This window comes from Tupaia chinensis, unplaced genomic scaffold (assembly GCF_000334495.1).
Source record: "Tupaia chinensis unplaced genomic scaffold, TupChi_1.0 Scaffold000515_1, whole genome shotgun sequence".
Classification (NCBI taxonomy): domain Eukaryota; kingdom Metazoa; phylum Chordata; class Mammalia; order Scandentia; family Tupaiidae; genus Tupaia; species Tupaia belangeri.
Genome location: NW_006160028.1, coordinates 3,177,384 through 3,197,505, shown reverse-complemented (window position 1 = coordinate 3,197,505; position 20,122 = coordinate 3,177,384). Strand labels below are relative to the sequence as shown.

The 20,122-nt window shown below is 40.1% G+C and overlaps 1 protein-coding gene across 8 annotated transcripts in view; it reads left to right on the top strand.

Annotated features, from left to right (window-relative positions):
* LPP (LIM domain containing preferred translocation partner in lipoma) overlaps window positions 1-10,807 on the top strand; it is a 791,955-nt gene extending 781,148 nt beyond the window's left edge. For all 8 annotated transcript variants that reach the window (XM_027775024.1, XM_027775025.1, XM_014590977.2 and 5 more), the window contains 2 exons: window positions 5,535-5,655; window positions 8,280-10,807. In XM_027775024.1, coding sequence (XP_027630825.1) covers window positions 5,535-5,655; window positions 8,280-8,408 — 250 coding nt within the window. In that variant the 3' untranslated portion in view covers window positions 8,409-10,807. The remainder of the gene's footprint in view (window positions 1-5,534; window positions 5,656-8,279) is intronic.
* The last annotated feature ends 9,315 nt before the right edge of the window (window positions 10,808-20,122 follow it).

The following is a 20,122-nucleotide window of genomic DNA, read 5'->3' as shown; positions in this document are numbered from 1 at the left end:
ATGAATTTCCTGACCACTTTCTAAGCAGTAAAGAAAGTGAAAACCTCACCCAAAGGCGTGAGGCTGAATGAATTAAAAAACCCCAAAGGCAGAAATTCTCAACCTGAATTAGACAAGGAAAGGCTCGCTTTTAAAGGGCAGTCACAGCATAAATTGCACTTCACATTATTGATATTTTTAGCTTGTAATTACACACTTAAAAAAGAGCCCCGCATCTATTTAAGGGAAGTGAAAAGATACCAATGCGGAGTGTGTTTCTGTCACTGTTTCGCCCCTTGCTCAGAATTACCTTAATCCAAACAGACTGAGAGGGAATCAGGGCACACATTCTTTGCTGGGAAAGACTGATAAATTGCACCCCTCCATTAGAACAGGAAACCCGTTCCCACAAATGCAAGTTTACATCTGTGCCACTGAGCTTTCCTTTTTAGGGCTAGAGACTTGAGATTATGGACCAAAGTGTGTGGGTCTGAAGGCTCCATAAAAAGCAGACTTGAGCAACTGAAAAGGGAAACAAACAAACAAAACCCTCGAGCTCCCCTCTATCCCTGCCTCACTAGTTTAATACATGTTAAAATATATTTTGTGCTAATATAAATAAGGTAACATTGTTACAGATTTTTTTTTTTTCCTGAGCCTTTAAAGTGCTAGAACACAGAACAGCTGATAGTCTGGCACAGGGTAGGCCAAAGGGGGAGAGAGACAGGGATACAGCCTTCTCCTCCACCCGTGTTCTGTGGGCTTTTTCAGGGGTCCCTCTGAATGGCTCTCTTTTTGTGGGCTTTTAGGAAGTGTATTTCTTTTCTTTTTTCTTTGTTTTGATTTTGCCAGAGGATGTGTGCACTCAGGGCGGTGGGGAAGGTGGTGAGAAGGCTCTCCCCCTCTATGGGGCATGGTGATGCCATAATCCCTTCCCCTCCATCTCACCCTCCTTTCAGGATTCGGGGCACACATGCACATGTGCCTGGCATATTTCTCATTCCCCTGGGTCCGGGACCCAAACTGCATGGACCCAGCTGCCCAAACCATTAGACCATGGATGAATTCAGGACATGTACTACAATTCATTTCAACCCAAACGACCCTCTTTGTGCTAATTACTGTGCTAAATGCTAAGAGACACGAGGAGAGAAATTGCACATGTAAGGAGAGAGAGAGAAGCTCCTGTCAGCATGGAGTTTGCCAGGAGGAAGGCAGAGAACACCATGAGAAGGGCACAGAGAAGGGTTCGTACTGTCCCAGTCAGGAGGGATTATTTGGCTCTGGGACTAGGGTAGGCTTTCTGGAAGCAAAATTTGAAAAGCATTTTAAGTGAGAAATATGGAGCTTCCTGGCAGAGGGAACACCTGAAACACAAGGCAGGGGCATGGAGTTAAGTAAAGGTTCTCTGCATGCAGGAAGATTTGCTTTGCTGTAACTGGAGGAGCCTGGGAACCCAGGTTCCTGTGGATACAGGAGACCCATGAGAAGGGATTTAACTCACCTGCTTAGCATCCTGCCTTTTAAAGAGTGCTTCCCAAACGTTAATGTGCTTACAGTTCACAGGGCGATCTTGTTCAACTTCTTCCAAGAACCTGATTCACTAGGTCAGGGTGGACCTAAGATTTTGCATTTCTAACAAGCTCCCAGGTGGTCTTGGCCTGCCCTTTGAGTTAACAAGCTTCTGAGGTACTATTTCTGATGTTCCTTAACAGGCCATCCCTTGTGTCACCTTTTTGGTCCTGTCCTCTAGCCTACTGGGCATGAACTCATTCACAGGCATTGTTTCAGACCTGCTGCAAACTCACTTCCATGGCAGGCTGACTCTCCCTTTTCCCCCAACACACACACGCACATGCATGCACACTCATGTACACATGCACCCTTTCCCACTTTACCTAAATCCACTTAGGATCTTTAAAGGTCCAACTCAGTGAACATTTCCTCTAAGAGACCTCTGATTTCAGCCCCTCTCTAGCCCCACGTTTGAATTTGCGTCTCCTTCTCTGTGTTTTGATAAGTGCTGTGGGTGGCACTCACCACAGTCCAACTAGTACTGACATATGGGTGTGTACACACGCACACACACACACACACCATTTTATAGTAAGCACTTTAATCATTCTTGCAATAATATAGGATATGCATTTGTACAAAAATAAAACAGATACAGAATTAGACAAAACTCCCTCTCGGGTCGTGTTGGGCTCCTTGTCCATTCCTGTGTTCCAGAGTCAACACAGTAAGGAAACCCGGAAAAACAGGCTCATTTCACTGGCCCTTCCAGGGTGTTGAGACATTGTTGCACTCAGTGAGTTCCTCTCAGGGAGGTTACCCTCATCCTTTGATTTGTTTAATCAGCATCCATTTGTTGATTGCTAAAATGTGCCAGGATACAAGATGACTAAGATCATCCCTCTCAGAGCCGTGGCTCCCTTGGCTCTGAAGTAGAAATGATAAAAGTACTTCCTTGTAATATTGCTGTCAGTAGAAAATAATGTCGAGTGAGTAAAGAGCTTAGCAGGGCTTGGCTCATAATAAACACTCAATAAATTGCAGCTTTAATCATCAGAAGTGTTTTCATCAAATTCACTTTTATTGTTGTTGTCCACTCAGTGAGCTAATCCTTGACATGGACCACCCGGGATTTCAAGCGCTCCTCAAATTGCCCGCTGAAGAACACCATGGGGGGCCCTGAGAACCACCCCCATCTCTTTGCTTTGCTTTTTTCTCTTCATGGAAATGAAACCAATGGGTAGGAAAGAATTATTACTCAGCAAGAATATAGTTTGTTTACAAAGAGGAAAGACCTTGAGACTGAACAAAAAGACCCAACTAGCAGTTTTCTTTTTTTAAGTTTATTATTTTTTCCATGAAAAGACAGGGGCAATCAGAAAGAGAGACATTACCCCCAATAGAGTCTGGACCTACCATCTACCTCTAGCCTCAGCCAGCCTGGACCACGGCACAAGCATATACCCAAGGACTCTGGGTTGTCTCTGGACACGGAGCCAGAGTCGTCCCATGTGGTCAGCCTTGCAGAGCATCACGTTTCACCACTGCCCAACTCGCCGACTCCCAGCTAATGTCTTTTTTAAGAGATTTTTGCTATAAGGTACATTCTCCTCTCGGGATTTTGGGCACACACGCACACACGCCCGGCGTGAGATTTAAGCCACCGGGTCCGAGACGCGAACCGCGGTCGACTATGTGGGAGTCCAGCAACATAGCCATTACGCTAACTGCTGGTTCCCCCAGCTAATGTTTTTTTTTAGAGATTTTTGCTATAAGGTATGTGTGCTTGCTGGAGAGACAAAAAGAGACAGAGAGACAGAAAGGGAGAAATCACACCCCAGGGAGGATGGCTATGCCATAATCCCTTCTCCTCCATTCTCCTCTCGGGATCTTGGACACGCACACACATGCACCAAGCATGAGTTTTAAGTCACCAGGTCTGGGACTCAAACCACAGTTGACTATGTGGGCATCCAGCGACGTAACCATTATGCTATCTGCTCGTCCCGTTAATATCTTTTCACTCACTAGACGTAGCCCAAATTTCTTTCTGCATCTGTCACAGTGGTTGTTACTGGAGACTCAGAGATGGAGCTAAGTTCTGTCCTTTGAAAGCTCACGGTTTAATGGTCTCCAAAGATATGCAAATAATTACTACCAAATAGGTAAATTCAATTAAAAAATGTATCCTGGAGGAGTAAGTAATTCTACTTGGGGAAGTTGGGGAAGGTTTATGGATACTGTGGTAGACAAAACACACTCCTACTCTCACAGATTCTATAGTCCCAAAGGGCTTGGAGTAAGGAAATTTTGCAGTTGATCCCAGAAGCTTGCTTATTTCACAACAGATGACCCAGATTCAGGAATAATCAGGTAGTCCAAAGCAATTTTTTGCCACTGAATATAAACTTCTCGCATAAAATACCAATTATAACAACTCTGATTACTGCTACAGTTGTACCATGATCCTTTTAATTTTTCTTTCATAGCAATCAATTGATCTGCTGCTTAATTCATATTTATTTAGATTGCAGCCATACAGATGCCTTTTGAGTGCTGCCAGGAAAATTAATATGTACATATAGAGTATAATGTATGTAAAAATGCTTTGACAACCATAAAGTGCTCTGCAAAGTATTAGATGACTATCATTATTTCTTTTTAAGTCTCACTACAAATAGATAAATTTTAACATCATTAATTTTAAAACCATTACCATGAGAAAGCTGAGTTCTGCAGTATTTTTCTTTTTCTTCTTCTTCTTTTTTTTTTTTTTTTGGTATCTCTTCAGTTCGTATCTATGTCCATTTCAAATCATGTCCCCTTTGACACCTTCACAGATACTCAACTTTCTAGAATATACGGATGTATGTACATGGCTTATATTTGCAGCCTATTAATGTTATGATTTAAGTCATTGTTGGAGACCATCATTCATATCAAGATTTACTAAGGAATTAAGAAATATTGACATTTTTCACCACCAGCATCAAAAATATATTTATATGTGTATGTATATTTTTGTATATATGTATTCATATATATGCCCCAAATCCTGAGAGTAGAGTGGAGGAGAAGGAATTGTGGCCCGGCCATCCCCCCTGAAGGGTGATTTCTTATTTTTTCCCACTTTCTGCAAGTGCATGCCCACTATGGCAAAAACCTAAAAAATAAATAGAAGGTGGCTATGAGCCAAAGATACCAACCTCAAAATATTTCTCTAGGGCCTGAGGAATGCAGATAAAAGGTTAGACGCAAAAGTCAGAAAGAAGTAGAGAGACTCTAGGATCTTCCTTCTCCCCACCAGTTATCCATTCCCAAGCCCTGGATTTGTTAGGAATCTATTTGTTTTAGTCCATTTTGTTGCTAATAACAGAAAATACCTGAAACTGGGTGGGTGATTTATAATAGAGTTTATTCAGCTCATGGTTTCCAGATCTAGGTCCAGGGATAGGTTTCCAGAATCCCTAGGCATCACATCAGGGGGTGAGAGCAGGACAGGTCTTTGTGCTCACGGTCTCTCTGATCGGGTCTTCTCCCTCCTTATGAGCCCCCCAGAACTTAGCCATGGCTCCCCTGCCCTGATGACCTTAATCCTGATCTTTTCCCCAAGATCTTACCTCCCAATTCCATAATTAGATTAAGTTTTCACCCTCTTAATCCCATCACAACCGAATCTCAACTCATGAACTTTGGGAATACACTCAAGCCATATACTATCTCAAGGTGGATTCCATACTAAATACCAGTTTCTGTGGTAAAGGTGCATTTCATGCAAAGGTCATTCAAGTACTCACTCACTCATTGCATCAAACATCACAATAATTATTACATAGAAAGACCTCAACAGCCATGCCGTGCAACTCCCTCTGTGTACAGATGAAGAGACCCAGAGAGGGGAAGTAACTTGTTCACGTTCACACAGAAATGGACGCCAGAGGTCTTGACTCTCAGTTTACACGTTTCCTTTAACCTCTGTGTTTCATGCCTTGGTGGTGTCTCTGCTCAGTATCTAACCAGAGATATCTCTCCATTTTCAGGAAATTTGCCCCCCGATGTTCTGTGTGCAAGGAGCCTATCATGCCAGCCCCAGGCCAGGAGGAGACCGTCCGCATTGTGGCCCTGGATCGTGATTTCCACGTTCACTGCTACCGGTGTGAGGTCCGTGGCCAGGGCATTCTTGCCCTGCCAGTACATGGCAGGCATAGAACTGGGTTTTCATAACTTAGCAGTTATTAAATGTGGGACAGGCCTGTGTTCTTAGGACTTGGTTTTAGATCTCACATGACATTCGTCAAGTAAACTTGGATAATCCCTTTACTTCTCGCAGTCAGTTTCCCCACCCTTACGATGGACTCCAAGTTTTAACTTTGCCAGATACAGCAGTGAGACTGAAATATAAAATGGTTTATTAAAGGTCATCCTATATTGTCAGTTGGTAAATTGGGGAGAAATAGTGTTGCTGTCATTGTTAGGATTATACTGAATCTTTAACTTGGGCTCTGATGCGTGGGTCAACTGCTCTGCTCCTATGGGGCAGAGGTGCCGTTGTCACCAACTGAGAATGATAAGAATTTATTTCAGAGCAGTTGGAACTTTTCCAAAGGCATGGAGGAATCATTCATTAGCAAGCACTGATTGAACACTTAAGACAGGGGGTCAGATGACTGCTCAGGGCTAGTGGAGAGCTATGCACAAGTGCTGTGGGAATCTACGCTGGACGGGGCAAGGAAGTCTTCTCAGAATGGACAGCTGAAGCCTAAGGGACATGGAGTCATTAAGACTGCAAGTCTTTCCCCCTATAATTCGGGTGCCTAAAGGGTATCACATTCAGATAATGATTTTAAAATGTTTTTATGGCATGATTCCATTAATTACCCAGACCTCCCTTCCTTTAATGCAGTTTTCTACTAATTCTTCGGAGACAGCAATTCTCAGTCCCTTCCTCCACCTGTGAAGGATGACGCGGGCTGCCTTACCACTACATTTTCAAGAAATTGGTTTCTGTAGTTCAACCAGGAGACTTTGTACTAAATGCTCTGTATTTTGTTTTGAGGTTCAAAGTCTTGATGCTTCCTTCCAATACTGTGGTCAACTCTGGGCCCTTTCAGATGCCCAGGGGACCTCACATGTTAGTTCATTAAAGGCTTAGAAGCTTGCTACCTGAGAAATATCTTTCTTTCTTTTTCTAGAATTATTTATTTTATTATTATTATTATTATTATTTATTATTATTATTATTATTATTTATTATTATTTTTTAATTCACTATAGGGCTCATATACTCACCAGAGAGTGAGTGAGAGAGGGAAAGTGAGAAAGTAAGCTGCCAGGTCCAGGACCTGAACTACAGTCAGCCATGTGGGAGTCTAGCGCCTTAACCACCACGTCACCTGCTGGCCCCTCTTTCTTTCTTTTTATCGTATCGAAAAGATTTTATTTAGCTCTATGCTCAGTTTCCTGAATGTCTCTAGAGCTGCAGCGCAGACACTTGGTCTTTTTGGTAAAGCCAAACTTGTCTCACAGCGTAACGGTTGCTGTTGTGCTCTGGGTGAGCAATGCCCTATACCCTGCTTGAGCTGATTGTCAAATGCAGATATGAGCTCCATTGACCTCCTTGCTCCTGTGGTAGACAGTGGAGTGAGGCTTGCCCCGGTTGTGGCCTTTTCATTTTTCCACTAACATTGGTGAGAGCACACACACCACTAGGTAAAGTGTGCAGTGTGTTTATTTTCCAAAGAGACTTTCATTTTCTCCAAAGCCGGGGCCAGAATCTAACTGTTATATAACAATTCCAAAATGGACTCTCAGAGGTGCTGTCAACCACCGCATAATCCTTTACAGTTATCCAGCTCTTTGCATTTTTTCAAAGTATATTCACATCCATTATCCTCTTTGATCCTCTCAGCAGCTTGGTAAGGTAGAAAGTGCAGGAATTATTTCAGAGAGGCAATCAGTCATGTGTGCAGTGACGCAAGCAATGGTGGAGCTGAGGGTGGTGTCCCAGGGGCGTTCCTCCCAGTCTAGCATTCATTCCTCTGAACCAGGCTTTCTCCTGTAGAAAGTACAACAAACCAATGTTCCAAGCAAGCTTTAGGATTTCGTTTTCTTTTTATCTATTTTTTTTTTTTTTTTGGAGAGGTGTTTTGTTTTGTTTTTGCTTTTTTTTTTGTTCCTATAGGGCACATGCACTCACCAGACAGAAAGAGACGGAGAGACAGAAAGTGAGAAGTCACTGCCCACCCCCACTCCCCGTGGGGGGATGGCCATGCTGCAATCCCTTCTCCTCCATTCGCCTCTTTGGATCTTGGGCACACACGCACATGCGCCAGTGTGAATTTAAGCCACCGGGTCCAGGACTTGAACTACAGTTAACTACATGGGAGTTCGGCAACATAGCCATTATGCTAACTGCTGGTCCCGGATTTTGTTTTCTTATTACAGTTGTAGTAAATATGCAGAACCCATCCGTGCCCTTGCCAGGAGTCACTTTGCTTTAGCCCAGAAAGAACCAAAATTTTTCATTCTTGCACCTGTGTATTCCTTTTGAGAGATCCTTAAACCAATGATAAAGGTAAAGATGAATCAGTGCTCAGGGATCTGCTCTTATTTTTTCTCATTACTGCTATTGCTTTAGTGGGAGGAGTTTTCTCTCCCCCTACCTATATTTTCTGTTAAGTGACCTTCATCATGGAGGCCTTGAATGAAAAGGCAAGGAATTCAGTCTTCACGTAAGTACTCTACGTTGTCACTTACGTTGTTTCCCTCTGTCTCCATTTTTCTAGGATTGTGGTGGTCTCCTGTCTGAGGGAGATAACCAAGGCTGCTACCCCTTGGATGGACACATCCTCTGCAAGACCTGCAACTCCGCCCGCATCCGGGTGCTGACCGCCAAGGCTAGCACTGACCTTTAGATTCAGTCACCTGCTTAGCTGGTTAGTGGATGGTGCTGCGAAAGCAAAACATCAAGAAAAGAAAAACAAGAAAATAGAATAATAGAGAAAAGGCAACCAAGCTGTGGGATGGGCTCTTTTCTTCATCGGCTATGGATTTTTCTTTAGAAACACATAGATTATGAGATTTTTTTTTTTAAGTTGTTACCAAATACACATTTCACATTTAATCACGTAGGACCCGGATGGGCCTTTGTTCCCAAGGACTTCCACATTTTTGCACAGATTACGCTCCAGCCCATTCACTTCTGCATTCCTGTAACTTTTAATCCCTGTGTTTGTCTCACTTTTCATCTGGTGGAATGGCATTTTTTTCCATGTGGTATTTGCTGTCACACAGTTTTTCCTGGGTGAGGCTGCCAAGTCACAGGTGCTTTTAGGCTTGAAGTCTCCATCCTATCACTGGCACGTTGCTTGTGATTGTAAAGGTTAGCCATTCGTCTGCTGTGTACTGAAAAGTATCGTTCTCTGTTGCCACACACCAGTCATGTCCCTGAGGGAAGAAATCCACAATTTCTATGTTAGGCTATAGTGAATTTAAGTTGTAAAGTACATAAATGAAAAGGAGCCCAAATTTAATTTGCAACTATCCAAATTCTAAATCTGTAGTGACCAGTAGTCACAGCTCCTTAGAAAACAGTTATCGGCCCATAGTTAATGAGTGCTGAAAGAGAACTAAGTTTCAATGTTTTCTAAAGGAATTACAGTGGGGTGAGCATTTTGGGTATGTTTTTGAAAAGCCCATTATTATACCACAATATTACCTTGAAATTTTCCCTTTCTACACTACCTGGACTTAATAATGCGGACAAACTTGGCTTTCTCTAGAATACAGCATTCCCAACCATTCCAGTTTTCCCTTCAGAAATATTGTCTTTTTTTTTTTTTTCCTAATATCCAAAAATAGCTATCAAAACTGACTTTCTTCCCAGAGGAAGATAGGTATAAGGAACAGTCATGTTCTTGTGTTTTCTTTTTTTTCCCCTGAGCTCCAAGGCCTTCTTGCCTGACAATCACAAATCAGCGTACGCAACATAAAATGATGTAGCATTGTTTAGTTTACCTTGAAAAGAGGAGAGCTTGAAACGATGGTGAAACCACGGTTTTATTATTGTCATCATCCTTCTGTAACTCAAATTACATATTGCAGGAGAATTTTCATATCATCGATGTGACATTTAAACCACACTTTCAAAAGACAATCACTGAAAAAAAAAATTGTCTTTCTGAGCTAAAAATATGCAGTCTCTGCCTAGACTCTTTATTCAAACTCTTATTAGCCAGTGAAACCCTGGCTTGCCAAGAGCAGAACCACAGTTATTAAGTTCTAACATCTTTCATTTAACGAGAAACGCCTAGCTTAGTAATAACATATTGCCACTTTGTAAACTAATTGAGTACTTTGGATTGAGATTTCTTAAACCTTTCTTCAAATATTCTGCAAGTATATACCTTTAAATTATGGAGTATTTTAAGTATACAAAAAGGTATAAATTATAATATAATGAATTTCTATATGCCTAACACCCTGCTTAAAAATCAAATGTAACAGATGTAGTTACATTCCCCTGTACCCCTTCCCTTATTTCACAAGTATCTTTTTCACAATTATGAAGTGATAGCTTTCTAGTCTAATTTTTTAATGTTTAATTTTAACGTTCAGAATAGCAATAAAAAATTATTTGTGCATGTTTTGAATCACAATCCATGCCTCAGGAATTCCAATTAAATATATTTTACTTGAATAGAAATAATTATAAAAGTGATTTTTTAAAAAAACAAGAAATTCTTAAGCTTATGGTCAGGATAGCTCATCTAACTTAATCTGTGGCTCATTTACTCTGTAACTGTTGTATGTGGGAACCACCAACGTGATAGCTTTTAAGAGCTTCCTTCGACCACCTTCCTTTTCTTCTCTCATCCTTGATCTCACATTTTTCATAATGTGAAATATAATGAGATTCACTTAGGGGTAGCATTTGAGTTTTCAGAATGCAGTGGTGACTGGGTCTCTAAATTCCTGTCTTCCAAATTAAAAGCCAAACCGTGCTGATGACTCAACGAACACCACCTATTACATAATTGGGATGGGACTATCATCTGCCGAGTCGATTCAGTCACTTGTTTTCTATGACATACTTGGGTAAAATTTTCTGTGGGCTAACCGTAGAGGGCAATTTATTGTGAGATAGATTTTATCTTTTGAAGTGCAGTCATATTATTATCAATTTTGCCAAAAGAGGAAGAATGTATGAAATATTTATACTATAAAAATGCAATAACATTCTACTCGTGTGTTACATTTAAGTCCTTATATAGCTGAATGTTTATATGCCAAAAGAAAAAGTATAAGAAAATGCTGTCACCGTGGCATCACCAGCAGAACACTGCTTGCTTCCAAACTTTAGTGCATCCCTGTCACCTAACCTCAGAGGATCTTTACCAAAGACTTTGAAAGTAAATCTCTTTTTAATATACACTTATCCTTTTATAATAATGAATGTGCACACATACATATGCAGAAAATTTAGATTTAGATTTTTTTTTTTCCCACAAAGTGTAAGGAAAGGATCCTGCCATATTTTACTCCAGGATTTCTTAAATATATGACTTATAGTTCTTTCTTGTCTTTTCTAGTAATCATTTGATGTAAGCTATGCCAAATCACTCTTGACTGTTTTATTTACATGAAATTTTGCCTATAACAGTGATACAGAGGTAATATTACCTTAATCGTGACACTCGCATGGTATTTGATGCGTCGTGATTGTTATCATTGAAATGTATAAACACTAGAAAAAAGTATGAAGTCTGTAACAAAGCTTGTAACAATATGCTGGTTTTTAAAAATCGTCCAAAACACAAATCCTCAATGATTCCATGGTAACTTGGGAGACATGTAAAAGGAAAAGAACCCACTATTGTCATGAGCTCTGCAGACCATTTCAAAATAAGTTTTCTTAATTCTTTACATCTCCAGCGCAGATGGCTTCATTGTAGAATCTTATCTTTACAAGTCAAAAATAAGCCATGTGTCCTATGATCAGACTGAGATGCTGGCATCTCTGTAGCTCAAAGATACGGGTTCTTTTTCTTGTCATTGGCGTATTGTCTCTGTAGAACCACTTCTCAAAAGTTCTTCATTGGGCATATGATGATTAATGAGGTGGACTTATCAACACGGTCACTGTTCTAAGAAAGATTCTGCAGAAATGTTTATGGTGATATTTAAATGATATAAAACTCTAACCACATTTAAACATGTATTGTATATGTGAGTCCAGAGGAAGAAATGATTTTTTTCCAATGTGGTTGTCGGAGAGACTTCATGAAATAGAAACAGGACCCTGAAAGCACAACTTCCAGCCATTTTCCTAGTTAGTAAAAATCCTTTTAATGTGAACCAGTCAGGAATAACAGTGTTATTTCTATTTGATAGGGTTTGGCCTCCCCTTGTCAAATCTGTGTTGGCTGCCCCCTGTTCCCTCCATTATCGAGTTTTGAAGGGTGTTGGGGAAATGATGGCAGCTGCTAGGGAGATCAGGGAAACACGGATGTAACCTCACAGCCTCTCACCTCTTGGCTCGGAAAGGCTTTTTAAAAATATACATTTCTAGAAATATTGCTATTCTACCTTAGTGTTTCACATTTGTAGTTTAAACAAGTGATTGTCCATCTGTTGCCTAGCGCTACAGTACATGTGTTTTATGAATGAAATATGACAGCTTGTTCCATTACCCTGCTCTGGCCATCTGTAGGAAACCAGCAAACTGAAAAAGGTATACCTCTGCAAGATGTGCCTCAGTTTCCTGGGATCGCTCTTCTGATACACTTTCATGAGAGACCATCAGAGAGCAACACGTAGTTGTGCCTTATTTTTAAAGCATTTATTTATCCTACTATGAATAGTCAACTAAAGAGTCCATTATGTAAATAATAATCCACAAATTTCAAAGATTTTTTTCCTCCAAATGTCAAGAAAACAAAATCCAGAGAAGTCTAAATTTTCCATCTTAAGGTATTCACATAGTTTTCTGCTTGTCTTTTGGAAGTACCTCAAGAGACCCTGAACTAGGAAAACATTCTTATGCCAGAAGGTGGTATATTGAATTGTCTAGCTTTGTTCATTTATTTAATTTAATAGTGGACAGAACAAATTGGGAATCCTGGTTCTGAATGAGGCAATAGTATGGTGCAACCATGAACATTTCAGGTCTAGTTATTTATTTGACAGATAATTAGAATGAAACTTTCTTACGAGGCTGTTTGATTAGTATAGGTTTCTTTCAAACATTTAAAGATCATTTGACTAAAGCTGCTATGAAGTAGTGAGATTTTTTTTTTTTTAAGGAGAGAGAAGTTTGCTAGAGGGTATATACGCCTGCTAGTGAGACAGACAAAGCGAGGCAGAAAGTGAGAAATCACCCTCCGGGGGGATGACCATGCCACAGTCCCTTCTCCATTCTCCTCTCAGGATTTTGAGCACACATAGAGGGTATATACGCCTGCTAGTGAGACAGAGAAAGCGAGGCAGAAAGTGAGAAATCACCCTCCGGGGGGATGACCATGCCACAGTCCCTTCTCCATTCTCCTCTCAGGATTTTGAGCACACATGCACACACATCCAGCATCAGTTTTAAGCCACCATATCCAGGGCGAAAACTGCAGTTGGCCATGTGGGAGTCCAGTGACATAACCATTATCCCATCTGCTGGTTCCCTCTCTCCTTTTCTTTCTTACTATCTTGCTTATAGTCATTGCTTCTTTCTATCCTATCTATTGATGCTGTAGTGCTCAGACTATTCATAAGTCAGTACATTATGATGCTTTTAGAAGTGTAATCATACGATGCAGAAATACTACCAGAAAGTATATGTGGCATTCTTAAAATCTGTCTTTAAAAGGGCTTATTTTTCAGGTTTTGTTTATTCATAAAATGAGAGAATAGAGTCTTTTAGTTTTATTTAATGAATTTTCATCAGGGACTCACATCATAGATTCTTGGCAAGTTCATTTAGGAGCGATTTAGTTTTCTCAGCAAAATACGAAGTGATCTTTCTAAGACTGGGTTAAGTTCTCTATTTTTTTTTGTAATCCAAAGCATTTGAACTATAAAACAATCACATTTTTAGTGGTGATGTTTTAGATCGTCCAAACTTGATCATTTGCTTATAGGAAAAAACTACTATCATTCCATAATTTTAATACATACCAGCCCTTAGCCCATTACAATAATATTAATCCTAACAGTTAAGTCGCTATTTTTCAGAGGATGGGTGAATGCTTGAGTTTTTCTTGGAGCACAGATTACAGGTATATATTTCCCAACTGTTAAAAAAAAAAAAGGAAAAGGAAAGAAAGAAAGACATTAATTCCTGTTTCTATTTTATTTTCCTGCCCCTTGTGGAAAGAGTTGTAGATGCTATTTTAGTTACCCAACATGCATGTGACTTATTTAGTAGACAGCTGTGCAAATGATGCATTTTTATTCAACTGACTAACATTTCCCCTTGAAGTTAAAAAAAATACTAAAATCTTTGCTCTGCATTTGTAACTGTTATTTAATTTATAGCAGTATCTAACCATGCTAACAAATATCCCTATGTCTAGCCTTTATTAAAAACAAAAATTACTATTCTACAAACATTTAATGCAAGGGGAAGACTCTGCAGCTAATACTTTTGCAGTACTCCAAGATGCTTGCATTAAGCTTTCCCTGTTCCTTGGCTTGGTTACGTTTTTCAATATACCCATCGACTTGGTACAAGAGAAAATGTTATTCATCTAACTCTGATACTCACTTAAAATACCCAAAAAGAAGCCTGTGAAACAGCCACAAATGCATTCAGTCAACTTGGCACTGAATGTAACTTATAAATTCGGTTCTCAAACCTAGGTTTAGAATGCTCTACCAGGAGTGTCACCATGTCATCTTGACTTCTACATGAGTGTAGAGAATTCTAGTTGGCCACAAACACCGGTGCTGCTCCTAGATAAACAGAATCATGGCCTTTAAAAGATTTGAATGTCTTCTGTTATTTTCCTGACGGGTAACTGCCCCAAATTTTCTTAGACTTGGCCAAGATGTAGTACTGCTCACAATAATCCATTTTGCTCTGGAGCAACAGAAAACAAGTCTAAGGTGTAAACCTTTGCCTCTTTAAGTCTAATATCACCACTGTTTCCAGTTTTTCCTCATTTATTGCCATGATGTCATGTCCCATCACTCTGTTGCTTCACCTTTGGCACAGTAGGACTCACAAATATTTTCTAATTATATTTCAGTCTACTCAGTGAAACTTAGCAAGCTTAGAAAGGCTATGTGAAAACTCTGTATTTGGGATTGAATGAAATGGAATTAGAATCACCCAAAGGAAATTTCTACCAAGAACTCAGACCCAGAAGGGTAAAAAAAAGTAGATAAATATAGCTCTTCCACCTCTTCCAGGATTGTTCAAAATAATCCTCTAACTTTTCTGTACTGGTTTTGATGTTGCCAAAATCAATCATTCTCTAAAGAGGAGCTAAGACATACGCCCTCCAGGAGATTTCCTGCTTCTGGGTCAATTCTCAAAGTCTTCTTAGCACTACCTCTTTGTCAAGAATAAGATATTTCTTGTCTGCATGATAAAAAACGTTCTGGATACTTTATTAGTTCTACCTAAGTATTTACTTGTTGATTTGATTTGAGATTCCAACCCACTCCTTTTGTAGTCAAGTCTTTGTGCCTGGAGATGTTGTGCTTCTTCCCAAGTGAGCAACTTTTGTCCATGATTAGTTAAGTACCACCCTTAGGAATTGATACTTCCTGTTTAGTTTTATCCTTCCTAACTCTCTTATTCCTTACTATTTTTCTCAAGTTAATAATCACTCACTAATCACTGTAGGAGAATCAGTTCCTGAGTACATTTGATTCAGACCAACTGCCAATAAGATCAAACAGGTTCAATCTATTTACTCCGTAAAAAAAAACATGTGGCATTGTGAATAGTAATTCCTTCCAGTGCTGGCAGTAAGCCTTCATTAAAGGACATGAAATTTGATGAGAGATCTTGAGCTGACCCATTGACTTGATTTGAAAGTTGAAGGAAGGGTATTTAAGGCACAGCAGGAAAATATAGGCAGTATTCAGACAGACACTCTTCCTTGGTGAAAATACCACTGATTCTAGAATTTCTTTGTGAATAGAGAAAAGAGAGCTTTTACATATTCTGGGACCACGAGAAAGAAATAGTATATGAGAAGGCTAATTGTTATTTGCTTTTTCATCTCTGTAAGCAGAAGAGATAATAATCCAACCCAGAGTACAAAGAGGAAGCAGCCCTCCATGAACTTCATTACAACAGAGAAAATCAGTGTTCTTACTGGCCCATACCTATAGCGTTCATTCTGCAGCAAATACACCTGTCTTTTGAACTTCCAGGAGAGAACAAGCAGGACACTTCTATTTTCCTATTGCTTCTAGGTCCCTGATTAAAAAGGACTCTCAAGTCATCTCTTCCATATGGCGTTAACATTTCCTTTCAGATTCATTGCTAAGTGAAAGTCAGACTCTGCTTAAATATCACCTAAGTCAAGGATTTCATTTCTTCTGGAGATCTTCCATTTCTCCCAACGTGCTTTGTTCTGAGCTCCCTCAGACTTTAAAACAGAACAGACTTTTGGGGCTTACGTCTCTCCTGGTTTTACACAACACTAACCCATGGAGCATAATAAAATGTTGCTTTCTCACTTCATTTTCCTTCCATATATATTTGTTTTGTTTTGAGCCAATACATTATTTAAAAAAAAAAAAACTTTGTTTTTTAGCCAAAGATTATAGCAATCTTTAAGCATCCCTAAAAATAGTCTGAAGGCTTTTCTGAGAGTCAGTTAAGTCCCTTGTGAGGTTTTGTTGGTGGTGGTTATACATTCTTATTAAGAAGACAAACTTATGATAGTTCTTATATAGCTTCGTGGCTTCCCACCACCCAGTAGTTAACATGAGAACAATAGACTCCATTTATCTGGCCTGCTTATAATGGCCTTAAAAGTGTTGGTATATGTCAGCATGTAGCCTTCAACTCTAAGACAGAAAAAGTCAAAAGCAGAAAAATGTGATACTGTTGAAAACTCATTACTTCCGTTCTCCTGTGCAAAAGAGTATCATTCTTGGAGGAAGGGCTTATGTTACTGTTTTATGTACCAATGTTTAAACCCTTTCCTTATTGCCCTGGAGGGGTAGGTAGTTTCAGTAGTATCAGTTCATCTTTGGAAAGACAAGATTGTAGTTTCTTCTACTTTAGTTTTGAATTAGGGAGCCCTCCAGTCAGAACCTGCCATTAGTCCCTTGGGCAGGACCTGAGGATGGCTTCTTGAGCTCTAAAATAATAATTCCTAAGAGAGCTTAGAAACTGCTTTCACACATAAAACAGCCCTGGGAGGAAGGTTATTAATAGCCCCATCCTCGAAGAGAAAGCTGAGGCTCAGAATTGTTAAAGAAACTTGCCAAAAGCCATACAGCTGTTAAGTGGCAGATTTGGGGATCAACTGGGTCTTGCAGGTCCAGTGTTGTCTTCCAGTGGCTGTTCTCAGGGCTGAAAATACCTCAGAGGACAATGTGTACTTCCCATGGACTTCTGGGCTCCTCACTAGAAGTCAACCAGGAAAATACAGAGGTTGGCTGGCTGTGGGCAAATCCACATGTGTACTGTGGTGTTTGAGATCATATCGAGCTTGCACACATCTTCCATGTCATCTCGTGGGAAACCACTAGGTGTTCTGTCTCATCAGCACCGTGGTGAGGTTAGTGGGGAAAGGTCACTGATAAGAACAAACAACTGGCACTGAAGCACATTGCAGCAAATTTCCCCAGAGAGAATTTGGTTTACATTACATTAACTGAAAACCTCTGTGGAACTGTGAGGTTCAGAATATCAGCCGAGACCTTATCATTTAGAATTCAGTGGCACGCAGAGGTGACTCGATCTTTAAGACCAGCCTCTCCTACGGGCCACACAGAAGCAGAAACTGCTGTAAGTAAACAGTGCATCCATCTCTCTCTCAGCTCACATTTATTGAGAGCCCACCAAGTGTATGTGGCTGAAACGGGCATTTCTGACCCAGCAACCCATGACCTTTGAATGTCTGTGAACAAATGCCGTGGGACTGACAGCATTTCTTAGATGTGGCCTTTGCCATTTAATAGACTGGACTTCCCAGACTGTTGTAGTTTTGTGATTTGTGTGTCCTCGCCACATGGACTTTGGTCTCTGTTGTTCCCATCAAGCCTACGGAAGCCTTCATGACGTGCTCGAAGTTGCTCTACAAAACAGTGATTTGTGTGTCCTCGCCACATGGACTTTGGTCTCTGTTGTTCCCATCAAGCCTACGGAAGCCGTTGCTTTACAAAACAGTCCAACAACTGGGCACTCCTCTTTTCTTGAGTTGAATCTCCCAGGAGGCTGGTTGTGCTTTTGGGGGTATGCTCTTGGCTTCTTATTTCCTTGGCTTTTTCTCTTTGGGTTGTTTACTATAAGTTAAAGATCTGTGAACAGACTGAAAAAATACCCTTTCTCCATATTTAACCTTCTACATTGAATCCAGAGAACCTTTAAAATGGTATCTGGACAGTTTTTTTGGCAATTCCCTTTCCTAGGGTCTATCATCTCTGAGGCCTGACATCATTCATCTGCTTATTCCCTGGGGTTAATGAGAGCTAAGTTAAGTAACAAATAGCCTCTTATCCCTTCTCAGCCCTCACACCTGCGGGGCAGAGGAGATACCAACAGCACCAATGGATTGGTGACCTCGGTTGAGTCAGCACATTCAAAGATTGGAAAGGTGCCTCATCTCCCTGAAAGTTTGGTGCATGTTATGCTTGATGGAATGGAAAATGATTCTCGTAGGATAGTGTTCCCCACTGCAGGAATGGATTAATAAAAGAAACACTCTGAGTACTTCTCAGAAGTACTTAGGCAAGTACGCCTGAGTGGAGCTCACCTGGGTGGAACTTATGATACCTTATTAAGGGACATAAAAGAACAATGAGGCAGAACAATGAATATGAAAAAGCAGTCTTTTAAAAAAATGTCATTTTTCTTTCATTCATCCACTTGTTTACTCCATGAATGAGAGAGACAAAGACAGAGGGATATTGTCCAACCAGGCCGCCATGCCTCAGTCCACCCCCAGCCTTCACCAGCCCTAGATCATGGTGACAAGCATGCCCAAGATTCCCAGGGAGGTCTCAGGACAAAACTCAGAACTTCCCATGTGGGTCAGCCTTGCAGAGTGTCACACTGTACTGCTGTGTCACTGTCCAGCCCACAAATTAGCCACACCCTGATTCTTCTTTACATAATGTAAAGGAAAACATAAAAGAAAAATGTTCTTCCTCCATTGTCTGGCCCCTCATATTTAGGGAAAATCTAACTGCGTTGTCTTTAAAACACACACATAAACACCCAATCCAAGAAAGCTGATCCTTCAAAAAGGAAGTCTTATTTTAAAACGCTTGGGTTTTTTCAGGCCAGGAAATTAATAATTCCTAGACCTGACCCATTTTTGTGGCTGCCAAAAAGGAAAAGAAAAAGCTATTTAAATTTTGTACGGATCCATTTATCTCTTAAAATATGCCAAAGCAATTTGAGGTGGGGGTGGAAACTATTTATCTCTCTTGCTTGATTCCCTTTTTATATTTCTATCTTTTGGGAAAAGGGTAAAGAACTATTCTTGGGCCATTATTATTGGTGCATTGTGTTGCCACTTCATACGGTTTCTGCTATGCCTTGTACTGAGGCATAAGAATAATAGTTGCCTTCTGGATTCTATTTCCTCAATCATGAGGGAGGATATATTAAGTGCAAATGTCTTTCCTCTCCAAATTATTTATCTCCATTTTTGAACTAGTTTAGAAAATGTGAAATAGGGAGAGCTAGCTTTTCTTAGATATATATTTCTCCTTTTTTTTTTCTTTCTTGAAAGACATGGCATAAAGAAAAAATCCAGTTTCTTCTTCTTTCTCTCTCTTTCTCTCTACTTCTGTCTTCAGGTGACACTGTACTCACTTAGTAATTATAAACCAGAAATAGGAGAATAGCTTAGAGAGGTTCTGATGTATCTGCCCAGCATGTTTCATTCCTTCAAACACAGATTTTGAGAAGAGAGGAGATTTTTATAATTAAAATGCCAAAAATAGGAATGGCCTCATTTTAACTTTCAAATAATACAGTAGGAGTTGGTATCTGGGCAGTGTTTGCATTTTACTAACCTTGTGCGGTTTCTGCTCAGCTTTTAAAAGAATGTCAACTGCATGGCTCTAATAGGGTTACATTACCAAAAGCAGTTAGTGCCTTAGCCCTCCCTTCCTAGGACCCAGCTGAAACTAACACAGGCCATGCCCTCCTAATTCAACTAAGATAGATAGATGTGCTGAGGTATATCCTTGATGGAAGAGATGTTGGACCCTAGAAACTAAGTCTCGTCCTCGCTGTTGTACAGTGATGAAGTAGCTACATCATTTTTAAATTACTTTGTTTTACCACCAATTTATTCTCAGGGGAAAGTTCATGAGCAAATTATCTAAGACTTATTTCCTTATTAAACAAAGTCATAATTTTTCCCCTTTATAATCTGAATTATACCCTCGATCTTCTTCAGGAAAACATATCAAAGGGCAAATAGAATTAAAGATG